The sequence below is a fragment of the Larimichthys crocea genome, chromosome X (genome assembly GCF_000972845.2).
Source record: "Larimichthys crocea isolate SSNF chromosome X, L_crocea_2.0, whole genome shotgun sequence".
NCBI lineage: Eukaryota > Metazoa > Chordata > Actinopteri > Sciaenidae > Larimichthys > Larimichthys crocea.
In genome coordinates, this window is record NC_040020.1 from 13400819 (window position 1) to 13414893 (window position 14075).

A 14075-nucleotide genomic window follows, 5' to 3' on the forward strand; every position below is an offset into this window, starting at 1 on the left:
ATGTCCTTCCAGTGCTGACACAAGTATGTTGAATGTTTCTAGGGATATACCCGTGTAGAGCAAAGCATCTGAGTCGTTTTGAAGCACAAAGTACCCAATCTCATCGTCTTATGCTGCACACCTTTTCTGTCAGCTGTCTTACAATAATCATGAACGTGTTGCACAGTGTACCCCCACCGTGGGTCAGCGGGATGTGCAGAACTTGAGATTCCAAGTCATCTAACAGACATGTGACATATGACTATAGGCTCGCTTTTTTACCAACTGCTTGTCTGTCTTTAGTCATCTATATAGACATATTTCCAGCCCAATGGACATTAAATATATATTATTTTCTGTTCTACACAATAGTATATATAACATGACATAGAATTTTGCAAAAGATTGGCACTTTAAATAAAAAAGGATTAACTAGGTGAAGCTCTTTAATATGGTGGCCCTGTGAACACAACACAACACATTAGAGAAACATGCTGCAAATCCAGAAAATTAGTGTTTCCGTTGTGTTTGTTGTGTGTATTGACAGTGTGTTTTCTCAGTGCTTTTGCATGTGTTGTCAAGTTTATGAAGCTGTTGCTTGTGTTTTGTCTAAGCTCGGGGCCACCCTATAAACAACAGTACAAACAAATACTAGTGTTTTAACAGTGCCGTTTAACTAATGTAAATCATCATATCAGTCTGCTGGAGAAGCCTGTTCCATTTAACTTACAACATCCATCTCTGCTGCTGGAATTTGTCTCTTCTTTGGAGGAGGTAGGTTGTAACCCAGATAAAGCTCTGGTTCTGGATACAGTTTTGAGGGCCTCTTGGCAATCACATGGTAAGAGCAAACATACACTCTCTTTGGAGGATATATTAGTCTAAGAGCAGCAAGCCAGGCTTGTCTCCTTTCCACTTTCATTGGCATGGACAGTTTGTCAAATTTGTTGATGTTCGTTTGTAAAAACTTTCCTTAAATTGTTGTGGCAACCAACAACGGCACACGTTAAACCTGAGCCCTACTATTTAATATTTAAGAGCCACTTAATTAATATGACACTGTTGTTCTTGACCTGTTCTTCTTCTTGTGTCAGCTTCACTCACTCACCTGGAAACAGAAAGCAGGCAGCAGGCACCGGCAAACGCCAAGCGGAAGTAGTCACATCAGGTGGGTTCCTATTGGCTCTTGAAGAACCACGTGATGTGAAACAATAGATTGTTTGTTTTTTATTTTTGTTTTTTTTTTATTCATACTGTCTATGGTCAACATACGGTAAACTAAAAATCTTTGATACTGACGTGATTGACACCCTCATCCATTTTCTAAAGAAATGTTCTTCAATGGGAGTGAAGGAAACGGTTAAAACTGACAGTGACAAAGCTCTAAAAAATCTCAGAACATTTTTTCTTTAAAGTATGAAATCAGCATTAATAAAATCGTTTTATACAACATAGTAATATTTTTGTTTGTTTGCTTTTTGTCAAAATCTGAACATATAGACAACCTCTGCATTGCCTAATTCCCCCTCCTCTATTTACATGAAATGGTTCAGTCCTGCCCCCAAAACAGGCATGATTGATCAGTATGCTGAGAATCAGGAGTGCAGAACACTGGTGAAACATCAGCTTCCTAAAGAAAATAGTAAATAAATAAATACATTAAAAGAAAATTAATTAATGAATTAATAATAATAATAAGCTTCAGCAGGCTCAGCAGCCCTGACTCCCTCCCCTAGCTGAATGAGGAGGTAAGCAGCCCTGAGTTGAATGATATGTCATGACATAATTGCAGGGGGTCTGTGGGAATTCTTCTTCTTTTATTACTATGGAAAAAAAAATCATTTTCAATTATAAGAATTTGAACTTTGTAAATATTTTTCTACATTATGATGAAACAAAAAAAAGCCTATAGTCTGTATTTGATAATGGAGAGTTTGAAGCACTAAGTGAGTCTGTATTAAAGTTGATTATGGTGTCAGTTTATGTTAAAGAGGATCATGTATATTTTAAGTTATTTAAGAGGATTTTCCATTTACTTTTACCTACATTTTATCATCAAAATTCCATGTAGACTGTAAAAAGATTCAGTTGAAAATGAATTGATTTACAGAAGGTATCAGTTTTGCATTTCACTGTGTGCAGAATGTTGCATGGCTGTCTGCACTATGTTTTATTATCACAGCTCAATGTTAGTATTGGACTGCAAGAGAGTTGCAAGCCTGCCAAGATAGAGTTATTTAGAGCTTTGAATGGCTCGACTGGGTTCTGGAGGAGTTTTGATGGGGCCCAAAATCCCTGTGCTGATTGCTGGAAAAGACGTTTTGTGACTGTACTAAAAAAAAAACAAATGAATCCAATTTCACAATAATACATTCCAGTTTATTGGTATTCAGTTCCAAACTAATAAATACAATTACAAAAATATATTATTCAGATTCAGTTCTTCATATCAGTTATTCATATTAAGCAATACAAATTCCAAAATAAGTGACTCATATTCAGTTTCTAATCACACATATTGTGTCTAAGTGTTTCAAAGTGCATTAACATTTTATGTTGAAACCGATGACTTGAGTTCAGCACACTTCACCTTCAGTCAGTCACTGTAATTTCAGTCACAGATATATTTCCACTGATATATTGTGCACTACACCTAATCCTATATCAATACAGACATATGCCAAAAGTCCCAGTGAGCCACGTGACCATGAGCAGTGGTTGGCCACAGTTTCATTCTAGCATCATGGACTGGTGCTAATGGGCAGCAACAGTGACCTTCAGATATAAAACTGTATAAAGCAGTGTAGATATAATAATTACGTATCTAAAAAGGGACACAATTACTGTGTGCAGTAGTGTGTAATTGGTAAGGCTGGTTAGGAGAAGGCCAGCACTTTCAGTCACTCTCTGTTTATTCGAAGATAAGCTTGCCCCAAGCTGTATGAAGAAATGCTCTGTGAGTTTGATTCACATTTTAAAATAAGATAACTGTGGTATGTTTTGTAAATTCAGTCTTTGTAGAGTTAAGTGCAGCGTGTACACAGTACAACAAATGTGACTGTTTTAAGCGACACTCAATATACTTACACAAAGTTATCAATTTATAAGAGATAGAAGTAGACTTTGAGCTAAAGACAAGGACAACATTTGAAAAATCATTTGAAAAATAAAGACACATTTAACAGGAGTTTGTTCAATATGTCCATAAAAGAGGCTCCTTTGTTTAAATCTACACATGTCCAATATCTGTGCATCTATAGTATGTCATGTCTAATTACACAGCTCACTTCCATACATGTATATATATGCTGATTGGTTCCTCTTGTCCGACAAATTGTACTGTTGACCTTGTGTTAATTTACACATGACAAATGAACCTGGAATTTAAATTATAGTGCAGTTAGAAGCCCAATGTAGCTTACAAAGGAAATATTCAATAAAAGTAGCCTACCTTAAGATTATCTGAGTAAATACATTTGCTTCACTTTACACCACTGGTCAGAGGTCATAACTTAAATACACAGTGGGTAACTAAGTGGTGAGATAGCAGAGAGTGTGGAAATCATTTAACAATCGTCTAATCACACGTTACCACTTTGTACAACACTGTCATTACAGTTGAACTGATCCAAATCCTTGACTTACCACTGGGGGAGGCACACGCTCTTTAAACTCTATTTCCCATAGTTACCCGCTCCCCGTGCGTACGCGTAGTACGTCCTGACAACGTCACAGACAAAAAGAGCCAATAGGAAACGTCTGAACTTGGAGTAACACGTCAGTCTACTAAAGTGCAGAAGCCGGCTGATAGGCAGCGAGCCCCTCACCGTCGTCTTTCTGTCTTGTACGCCCGTCTGCTTCCACCTCCAAATGCTGTAATTTGTTTCCAACACAGCCGACTCGTTAGCTTTTGTCCAGACCCGAGGCCAACCCGATAGAAAAGGTAAGCGGTCGACTCGTTTCTGTTCAAAAAAATAGGCCGCCCGTGTCTGCGTCCCATTCATGAAGCTACAGGAAGTGGGTTAATGCTACATTCCGTTAGCTTACGTCGAAACCCTTCACGGCCGGTCAACGTAGCGTTAGCTCGTATAGGTTTGACTGATGGGACGAAGATGTCCAACAATGACGCTTGCTGCCAACTTGATTCGCTTTCTACAAAGCACTATCGTTGTTAGACCGGGTTTTGTGTGCCACATCGCCGGAATAGACACCTCAGAAAACGGTCATACTTGAATGATTAGGAGTAGAGACGTCCACGACTCATAGTAACCTTCACTGGTGATCAGAGATGATACGTGGCGTGTAGCATATGTTATAAAGGCAGTCACTCAAAAACAATCGCTCGAAAAAGGGAGTCGTTTCTGTAAAAAAACATGAACATTTCCTTGTTTTCCGGCAGAAAGCGAAAAGAGAAACCGTCTTTGTAACACCAGACACTCCCAACATCCTCATCCCCTCATGCCCCTCACTAGATAAGATACACAAGGCAAAGATCACCCTCACAGTGGATACAAGGCAACTTTAAGTTATATTATCGAGTAAGGTGATGTCCACAGGTTGCTTCTGACAAAATATGGAGTTTAAAAAGGTCACACTGGGGTGTGGGTTTGAAAAAAAATAGTTATTTGCTGTGTTCATTGAGGCAATAATCAGCATAATTAACCGGATTAGTAATAGTAATTAGTAATCAGTAGTAAAAATGATTAGTAGTTGCAGCCCTGCCTGATGTAAAAAACAGTTGTTGAGTTTACACAAGTACAGATCTGCATTTGCATGCGTGGAGTCGACAACAAAAGATTTGACCTCATTCTTATTGTCATATCAATCACAGCCTGTCACCCTGCTGAGATCTAATGTTCAGGAATGTATTGTTCCACTTGATAGCAGCGAGAAAGCGGGACAGTATGCGGTTGCTACAACAGGTTGTTCCCGGCACATACTTTACTAAAGGGGTCATTGACGTTTTACTGACATACCAACAAAGGTGGAGTCTAAAAATACCGCAGGGATTCCTCTTCTCGGTACTCCTCATAAGAACACGCTAGTCAGGTTTTTTGATGACACGTTTGTGCGTCATGCTTTTGAAGATTTTGTCTTATATTTAGCACAGGAGGAAAAAAAAATAAAGAGCACCTGTATAAAGAGCAGGTTGCTGCAGCTAGTGAAAAGCAGTAACAGGTTTAGATTCCCAGTGTCACATCTCACCCAGTACTTCTGTTGGACTTCTCTTCTTGAACCTCACCGTGGTCTTTTTGGACTCTTATCTGCTGAAGCTCCGTGATGACGACCTACCAGGAGTTCATCCAACAGAACGAGGACAGGGATGGAGTGAGATTCAGCTGGAACCTATGGCCCTCCAGCCGCTTGGAAGCCACCAGGCTAGTGGTCCCAGTCTCCTGCCTCTTCACACCACTCAAGGAGCGGCCTGACCTGCCACCGGTCCAGTACGAACCAGTCCTGTGCAGCCGGGCCAACTGCAAAGCTGTGCTCAATCCACTATGGTGAGTTTGCTGGAAAAACAGCGCCCTTACTTACAGATATGCAGCAGAAAACAAGGATTGTTTTACGTTAAGTATTCAGGCTTAATTTGTTTTATGTTATAATTGTAACCATCTTTTTTTAAACATAAGAATACACTGTGTTAAACTATGTTTATGATTCTTCTTCACTGTGGTGTTCTTTGAGTAAATAAACCGAGATAGATCTGGATCTAAATTAGTGCTGTGTTTGAATATATTTCAACACGTCAGCCTTTGTAAACGCTGAGGTGTTGTAAGCACTAGGTGTGGTTTATAAGAGCCACAAATACACAATGCGTAGCCCGCTACCTAAACTGTTTTGATCCCTCTTTTACAGTCAAGTTGACTTCAGAGCAAAAATATGGGCGTGCAACTTCTGCTTCCAGAGAAACCCAGTAAGTGCTGACGTTCACGGCATGACATAGTTACCTTCATGTGAATATGAACCAGCTACGTTCCTTTATTAGACTGGTTAATCTGCATCTCTCTGTCTCTGCAGTTTCCTCCCTCTTATGCCGGCATATCAGAAGTAAACCAGCCGGCTGAACTCATGCCACAGTTTTCAACGATTGAGTACATAGTACAGGTAAACACACTACATGTGTACACTCTGACCTCAGCTCCTTGCATTGAGTTTATATGTACTGTGCAAAGGTGAATATTTTCAAATAACTGCCTCAATTGGTAGAGCGTTTTTCAGTTCTGGTTTTAATCCATGTTTTCAGTGTCATCCTGCAACTTTGACACACCTGAACCAAGCAGTGCTCTTTGTTATGTATAATTTCCCATTGTTCAGGGTGTACTGCGAGCAGCACTGTAATTAGGTGTACCCAATTATCTGCATTAGGTTAATATGTTGGCTCATCCATTTGCCTATAATTAGTATTAATAATTGTAATTATATAGAAGCATTCTTGGCTTTGCAACCCACGAGGGCCTGACTAATGTTGTTGCTAACAAGTGTAGCTTCATAAATAATGTACATTGTTTTCCAAAGTAATACGAGCTGCTGATGATGGCGTATTTTTGAAACAACAAGCTGGACATTAACTCGGCCTCCTCTTCTCCATTTCTTTGTGGCAAAACGCTTTTCATTTTGCAGACAGATAAAAATACAAATAAACTGTGTGTGTGTGTGTGCGTGTGTGTGTGTGCGTGTGCGTGTGCGTGTGTGTGTGTGTGTGTGTGTGTAAAGATTATGATTTCACCAGAGTGTAATGCTCCTCTCCCACCTCTTCACAGCGTGGACCCCCGGCACCTCTGATCTTCTTGTATGTGGTGGACACATGTTTAGAAGAAGAGGACCTCCAAGCCCTCAAGGAGTCCCTGCAGATGTCCCTCAGTCTGCTGCCACCCAATGCTCTGGTTGGTCTCATCACATTCGGACGCATGGTTCAGGTTCACGAGCTCACCTGCGAGGGGATCACTAAGAGCTACGTGTTCAGGGGCACCAAGGACCTCACCTCTAAACAGATCTAGGTGGGTGAAGGCGGGGGTGGTGGTGGTGAGAAATGAGACAAATGAAAAGAGATGAATGTATAAGCATAGGAGTATGGTATTTTAAATTAAAAATGTATGTGTTTTCTTCTTTGTGTTTCAGGAGATGCTTGGTTTATCCAAACCAGCAACATCAGGTCAGCAAGGTCGCCCGCCAGCACCTCAGGATGCTTCAGCCTCTTGCAAGTATGGAGGAGCATTGTTAAGACCACTCGTCTTTTAACTTGGCTATTTCCAAAAGTACACATCCTATAGCAGTGTAAGGTGTGTCTTAGTCTAAGGTGTGTTTGTGTTCATATTCAGGTTCCTTCAGCCCGTGCATAGAGTCGATATGAATCTGACTGACTTGCTCGGCGAGCTCCAGAGAGACCCGTGGCCTGTCCCTCAGGGCAAGCGACCTCTCCGCTCAACTGGCGTCGCACTGTCTGTTGCTGTCGGTCTGCTGGAGGTACAGTATACACAGAAACATAGATAATATTGTCCATTAAGTGTCAGACTGAGAATGTGCTGTACCTTTTTCCGTGTGTGATGTAACACAAGTTAAAGTCAAACTTTACCTGGGAACAAAATATTGTCTCACACACACTAACATGAACTTTAGCCTCACTGAGACGATTGTGCCACATGTAACTGTTGAGACAGAGGCTGATAACTGTCATCTGCAGCAATAGTACATGTGCTTCGTTAGTTCAAAGGCTGGCCCCTTGTTTGCCTTCTGTCTTTTCTCTCCACCATCATTATCCTGTCTTCTCCTCCCGATAATCTGCGGGGTTATATAACTGATGCAACAGATCATTCCCCCCGCTGTACTCTCCTGCAGCAGATATGAGATGAGACCTGATTAGAATACATTTGAATCCACGGTTGCTGATTTGTCAAGAGGCATTTGACTTAATGAACAGGTCTTTTACATGTAAAGCAGGACTGACTTGTTTATTTCACTGTTCACTATAAATGAGTACACCATGTCCTTTCTAAATGAATCCCCATTTACGTACAACCTGTAATCAAATAGTAACATTATATTAAGCTCATTCCAGTGGCTATGTGACTATGTGGCCTGCTTCCAAATGTCTCAGTGTCTCGAGCTTTCCCAGACTATGGACTTTGTTGTAAGTGTTGGCAGTGAGGTTTGCCCTTTGCTGACACTGAATCACTGAATCATTTCGGATGTAAAAGTTTGAATGTTAGAATGTCAAAATAACTTTAAATGACCTGATTTATATAATTAGGAAATGCCTTTCTTTGTTTTTATTTGCTGAGATGTAACCTACCTGCACATACTCTGTGCTATCAAATCACTTTTTTTATTCCATTATGGATTACTGAGGCTGTATTTGCACAGATGATCCTGGGGCAGTGAGGGCAAACTAGGTCACTAGTGCGTTAGTGCTCATAATTCACAATAACAGCCCAAAACAGGGATTCATGTTCATGAGCAGTACCGAAATACAATAGGAGTATCAATAATGATATAAACAAGTGCATGCTGTATATTCTGATGTAACTGCTACACGATGTAGTCAAATAACAAGCACGTGGTGTTAAATTGTAACTTCAGCAGTGTTATGGCAGTGTTATGGCACAACGGCGAGCTTAACTGAAACCTCCTCTCTTCATCCTCAGGGCACATTCCCCAACACAGGGGCTCGTGTGATGCTGTTTATCGGAGGGCCCCCCACCCAGGGCCCAGGCATGGTGGTGGGAGATGAGTTGAAAACCCCCATCCGCTCCTGGCATGACATCCAAAAAGACAATGCCCGCCATTTGAAGAAAGCCACCAAGGTAACGAATGCACGAAACCCTCTGCAGATCTTGGCATCTTGCGACTACTTGTGTCTGAGCGAAACTGTCCACAACGAGCGTGTGTTCGCTGACGTTAAGTTGTCTTTTTTTGTGTCACACAGTATTATGAAACCATGGCCAACCGCTCGGCAGTGAATGGACACAGTATTGATATCTACGCCTGTGCCCTGGACCAGACCGGACTGCTGGAGATGAAGTGCTTATCTAATCTAACTGGGTATGTCAGCATTTATAGTTTGGGATTATATAAATCTAATGATTAGGAGTCATTCAGATTGTAAACGATTTGTTGTCATGTATTAACAGGGGGCACATTGTGATGGGAGACTCCTTCAACACATCCCTGTTCAAGCAGACCTTCCAAAGAGTGTTTAGCAAAGACTACAATGGAGACTTCCGCATGGCCTTTGGAGGCGTCCTGGAAGTCAAGGTAAAGAGTCATAACGAGCGTCATTGCACTGATCAGGTATCATGTTCTCACTGAATCTGAGCTGAGCTGTTGCACAAGTTGGATTCATGTGACGTGTCTTTGTCTGTTCAGACCTCGAGGGAGCTGAAGGTTTGCGGGGCCATTGGACCTTGCGTTTCACTCAACTCCAAGGGCTCCTGTGTTTCCGAGAATGTGAGTCCCAGCCCCTCATTCACATTCCTTCCTTCCCACAATTGAGTCTTGAATCCTAGAGGCGTTCTTTACCGCCATTCATCACAATGTGTTCTCTGTTTGGTGTAGGAGATGGGCGTTGGTGGCACGAGCCAGTGGAAAGTGTGCAGTCTCAACCCCTCCACCACTTTGGGCATGTATTTCGAGGTGGTGAATCAGGTAAAAAAAAAAAAAAAACACAGCTGAAACTCTGCTTGCGCACTCTGATGGGATTATTGTAGGCTGATGAAAGTACAGTTGCTAATCACATCAAACAAGTGGATAATTGTGACGAAGGCTTTGTTTTGTAAAACTCTGTAAACAATGGCTTTTTGTGAGTTTTTTTCCTCTTGTACAAGGCCGTTTGTCAGGCTAATGCAATGAGAGAAGGGACTGACAATTGTAGTCTAACTGTTGTTTGTGTGTGTGTGTGTAGCACAATGCACCAGTACCCCAGGGTGGCCGAGGGGTGATCCAGTTTGTAACCCAGTACCAGCACTCGAACACTCAGAGGAGGATACGGGTCTCTACCATCGCCAGGAAGTAAGACTCTGGTTTTCTTGTTGACCGTACCAAAAACTGTACTTATTCGATAGTCAAGTATCGAGTATTTTGCAGAAAAAGTTTTTCCATAATAAATAATAACTTTATGCGCCGACACATCTAAGTTAGCAATGATAAGGAGTATGGACTTTTGTCAAGAAAGTGACAGCTAGAGTCAATATTAGCCTCACCGGAAAGGATGTTTACGTTCCTGCTCTTTGTGACGACACCTGTGTGCGTCATTCACACCACACCCACACCCACGCTCACCTGCACCTCTCCCTCCCTCCCTCCTCTCTTCTGTTTTTTTATTTTATTTCTGTCTTTCACAGCTGGGCAGATGCACAGTCTCAAATTCAGCACATCGAGTCCTCGTTCGACCAGGAAGCGGCTGCTGTTCTCATGGCCCGCCTGGGTGTCTTCAGAGCCGAGTCGGAGGAGGGGCCAGACGTCCTGCGTTGGCTCGACAGGCAGCTTATCCGCCTGGTGAGTGACACACTTAACCATTTCCTTTTGTTATGGAAAGAATTCATAGTTTGCATTGTTGGGTTTGCGCGATATGGAAAGCAGTAGAACGTCATTCTGCGGGTGTTTCCACATGTGTAATGTGCTGGGTTATGTGAGGATTGTTCCATGATGTGCTAAGTGTTTTTTAAAGAATGTTTCCTTTGGTTTCAGTGTCAGAAGTTTGGCCAGTTTAACAAAGAAGATCCTACATCCTTCAGACTGTCAGAGTCTCTGTCCCTCTACCCACAGGTAAACCTGCCTCCTACTGCAAATACATGACAAGAAATGTGACATTTTCACCAGTCAGACACTGATTATTCGTTTAATAACTTTTTTTCTTCCTCTCTCCTCTGTCTGTAGTTCATGTTCCACCTGCGACGGTCGCCCTTCCTGCAGGTGTTCAACAACAGCCCAGATGAGTCCTCCTATTACAGGCACCACTTCGTCAGGCAGGACCTGACCCAGTCCCTGATAATGATCCAGCCCATCCTCTACTCATACTCCTTCCATGGACCACCAGAGGTCAGCCTCACACCTTCCATGCCATTATCCTCAATGTTAGAGGAGCATCTGGCTTTTCCTAGAAGCTTACAAGAGTCTTCATAATAATTGTTTTTCATGGCTGATGCGTTTGGTTCTTATTCAAATGTATGTGTTCTCCCCAGCCCTGATCGAATCCTGCTGATGGACACTTTCTTCCAGCTGGTTATCTACCATGGAGAGGTGAGACACGGACTAGGATTAGATTTCCAGAAGATTAAGACCTTTTTAGTTCCAAAAATCTCTCTGAAAAATGTAGCTCACATATAATAAAAACATATCTGGTGAAGCAAACCTGTCTCATGCTCTCGTTCTCCTCTTTATCTCCAGACCATAGCCCAGTGGCGAAAGGCAGGCTACCAGGAAATGGCAGAGTATGAGAACTTCAAACAGCTGCTGCAGGCTCCACTGGACGACGCCCAGGAGATCCTGCAGACACGCTTCCCCATGCCACGCTACATCGACACAGAGCACGGAGGCTCGCAGGCTCGCTTCCTGCTCTCCAAGGTCAACCCATCACAGACCCACAACAACCTCTACGCCTGGGGACAGGTACGGTCTTATAAGATGACTTTTTAATCCTTGAATAGATTGTAGAGGTCAAATTCTTTACCCAAAGTAGAAATGGTATCAAGATATAATTTTTAAAAAATTTCTCTTGACTTTCACTCATCCGTCTTCCTCCTCCCGGAGCCTCAGCGAGCTGAGGGTTATGTACAACGTCCTGCAGAACTTTCATGACTACATATCAGTCTAAAACAATTTCAGAAGGTTTCTGAAATTTCTCATTTCCTCAGGTTGAAATCAAGACATTAAAACTCCAGGGTTTGTTTGTTTGGATTGTTGTGTTATTGGTGAAAATCTGTGTCAGCAATTTAAAGACGCACTGTGAGAAAACACAGGTCCTGAATTAGCTAACCTCTGGTTCATGGAAAAGATTGAAAGACAGAAATGGCATTAATCTCTTTTTTCCCAAGTCAAGGAAGACAAAGATCTGTGCATACTCCTATGGCATTCTGAAAATTAGATTATCAAGAGATTAAGGACTTGCATAAACTAACCTAAACATGTTCACCATATTAAGCTAGTCATGTAAAGATCTGTCCATCAGTCACCCAAATCACTGATATTTGTCTTCCCTCTCTTCTGCTGCATGTACAGGAGACAGGAGCCCCGATCCTCACTGATGACGTCAGCCTGCAGGTCTTCATGGACCACTTGAAGAAACTGGCTGTTTCCAGCTCTGCATAGACATTTCAGTGCGATCACAAAGAGAGATGGAGTGATCCAACATTCCCGTTCTTATATAGGAATCCAATAACATTTCATGTTTTATTTGTAAATGAGAGTCTACTGTACGTGCGTGCTTGATTTTACTATACCCTTAATGGAGTCATGTGTGACGTTTCCATGCTGGGAAAGGAGCAGAAAAAAAGGGGAAGCAGCACATTCCTAAAAAGAAAACAAGTGACATTTGTACTCATTATCATTAACTTGTTATTTATGAGAAACCGCTTGAGTACTTCAGAACCAGACTCTCCTCATGTAAACAATATTAAATTCTCTATTTCTCTTTTATATTTGATATGACCTCTGAATGATTAGGCTAATTTAATGTTTTGTTTTCTTTTTGTTTGTGTATGTACTGCATCACTCTTGGTTGAAAACGCTGTTTATTAGAAAGCTTATATGTGTTTGCTTGTCCATAGCTAAAGATGACATGCCTAGAATTTTCTAATGAATAAATTATAATGGTACCTCTAATGCTGGTTAAGAGATGTTCACAGGGCTCGTCACTGATGGCTTGTTAATCGCAGCTTATTTGAAAATGACAGAGATAAAATCCTCAGTGGATTATACCTAAAGTGTTTTCCAAGAAAATTCCCTCTGAATATTGAGGACTAATGTTCTTAAGGAATGCAAGTCAATCACATCAAGTCAACTGAGACTGACTCTGTTTTCAATGACGAACATTTAGATTTATTTTTAACCGCCACTCTGCATAGTTCAGTCTCATCTTGTCTCGTTCACCATCTGGTATTATGCACCCAATGACTGCCCAGGTATATTTGTAATCAAACTTTAATATACTGTAAGACTGTATAAAAGGGACAGTTTGATTTTTGATCCTGTCTGGACTCTTAATGCTAACCCTATAAAGGTCTGTGTGTGTCGACAGGAAAAGGATTCTGTCTGTGTTGTCTGTCCTCACGCCAACATGTACACCCCATTCACAAGACATTTTTAGGCCATAACATGTGTCTGGAAGTCACACATCTTACTGTGTAGCATTACAGATTTAAACGATTGCGTGCCAGTGTGTGCGCAAGAGAAAAAGACACAACATGTAGGTGACGTATACTGGGCATCACTGGATGTCCTGATTCCAGCAGCAGACAAAGTGGTGCAGGACATGATCCCAGAAAACCCTGACGAGTGTACCTACAAAACCATGGCCACCTGCATCAACAACGGCCAACATGAAGTGCATTCTCAGCAGCTGGGACACATCATATCTGAGAACCTTCAACGTGACCCCGGAGCCACGAAGGTAAATCATGTCACGATACAAAATGAGGTAGACAAGTTTATGAGATGTTGCGGAACTGGCTCAACCAGCAGAGACAAAACTGACCAAAAGAACAACCGCGTGGACGATAGTCTGAAGAAGATAGGGGAACGCTGGAACTTCCAGAGCTCCAGAGGACATCGTGACACCTGTGGAATCAGCAGCACCTTCCTCCCCTGCTGAGTCAGGTGTCATGGTGATAAGACGTCTCACACCACCCCTGTACCTGAGTTAAGATCACCATCCATAACCGATAAACCAGGTGATGAAGACGTCTGTACTACACTGTACCTGAGTTAAGATCACCATCCATAACCGATAACAGGTGATGAAGACGTCGGTACTACACCTGTACCTGAGTTAAGATCACCATCCATAACCGATAAACAGGTGATGAAGACGTCTGTACTACACCTGTACCTGAGTTAAGATCACCATCCATAACCGATAAACCAGGTGATGAGACGTCTGTACT

General features: G+C 41.9%; 1 protein-coding gene and 1 long non-coding RNA gene across 2 annotated transcripts in view; both read left to right on the forward strand.

Moving 5' to 3' along the window:
• Positions 1-3732: 3732 nt before the first annotated feature.
• Positions 3733-13215, forward strand: sec23b (SEC23 homolog B, coat complex II component). Its single transcript, XM_027283331.1, is given in 19 exon segments — positions 3733-3922; positions 5253-5480; positions 5836-5893; positions 5998-6084; positions 6741-6977; positions 7099-7181; positions 7299-7443; positions 8622-8780; positions 8903-9018; positions 9108-9231; positions 9343-9423; positions 9532-9621; positions 9878-9984; positions 10317-10470; positions 10663-10740; positions 10852-11048; positions 11157-11214; positions 11362-11583; positions 12193-13215. Coding segments are annotated over 18 exon segments (2307 nt in total). The 5' UTR covers positions 3733-3922; positions 5253-5259; the 3' UTR covers positions 12283-13215.
• A 757-nt stretch (positions 13216-13972) lies between these two features.
• The window catches only part of LOC113746496 (uncharacterized), a 1892-nt gene continuing 1789 nt past the window's right edge, over positions 13973-14075 (forward strand). Inside the window, exon 1 of the long non-coding RNA XR_003462926.1 lies at positions 13973-14056. This is a non-coding gene — a long non-coding RNA (uncharacterized LOC113746496). The remainder of the gene's footprint in view (positions 14057-14075) is intronic.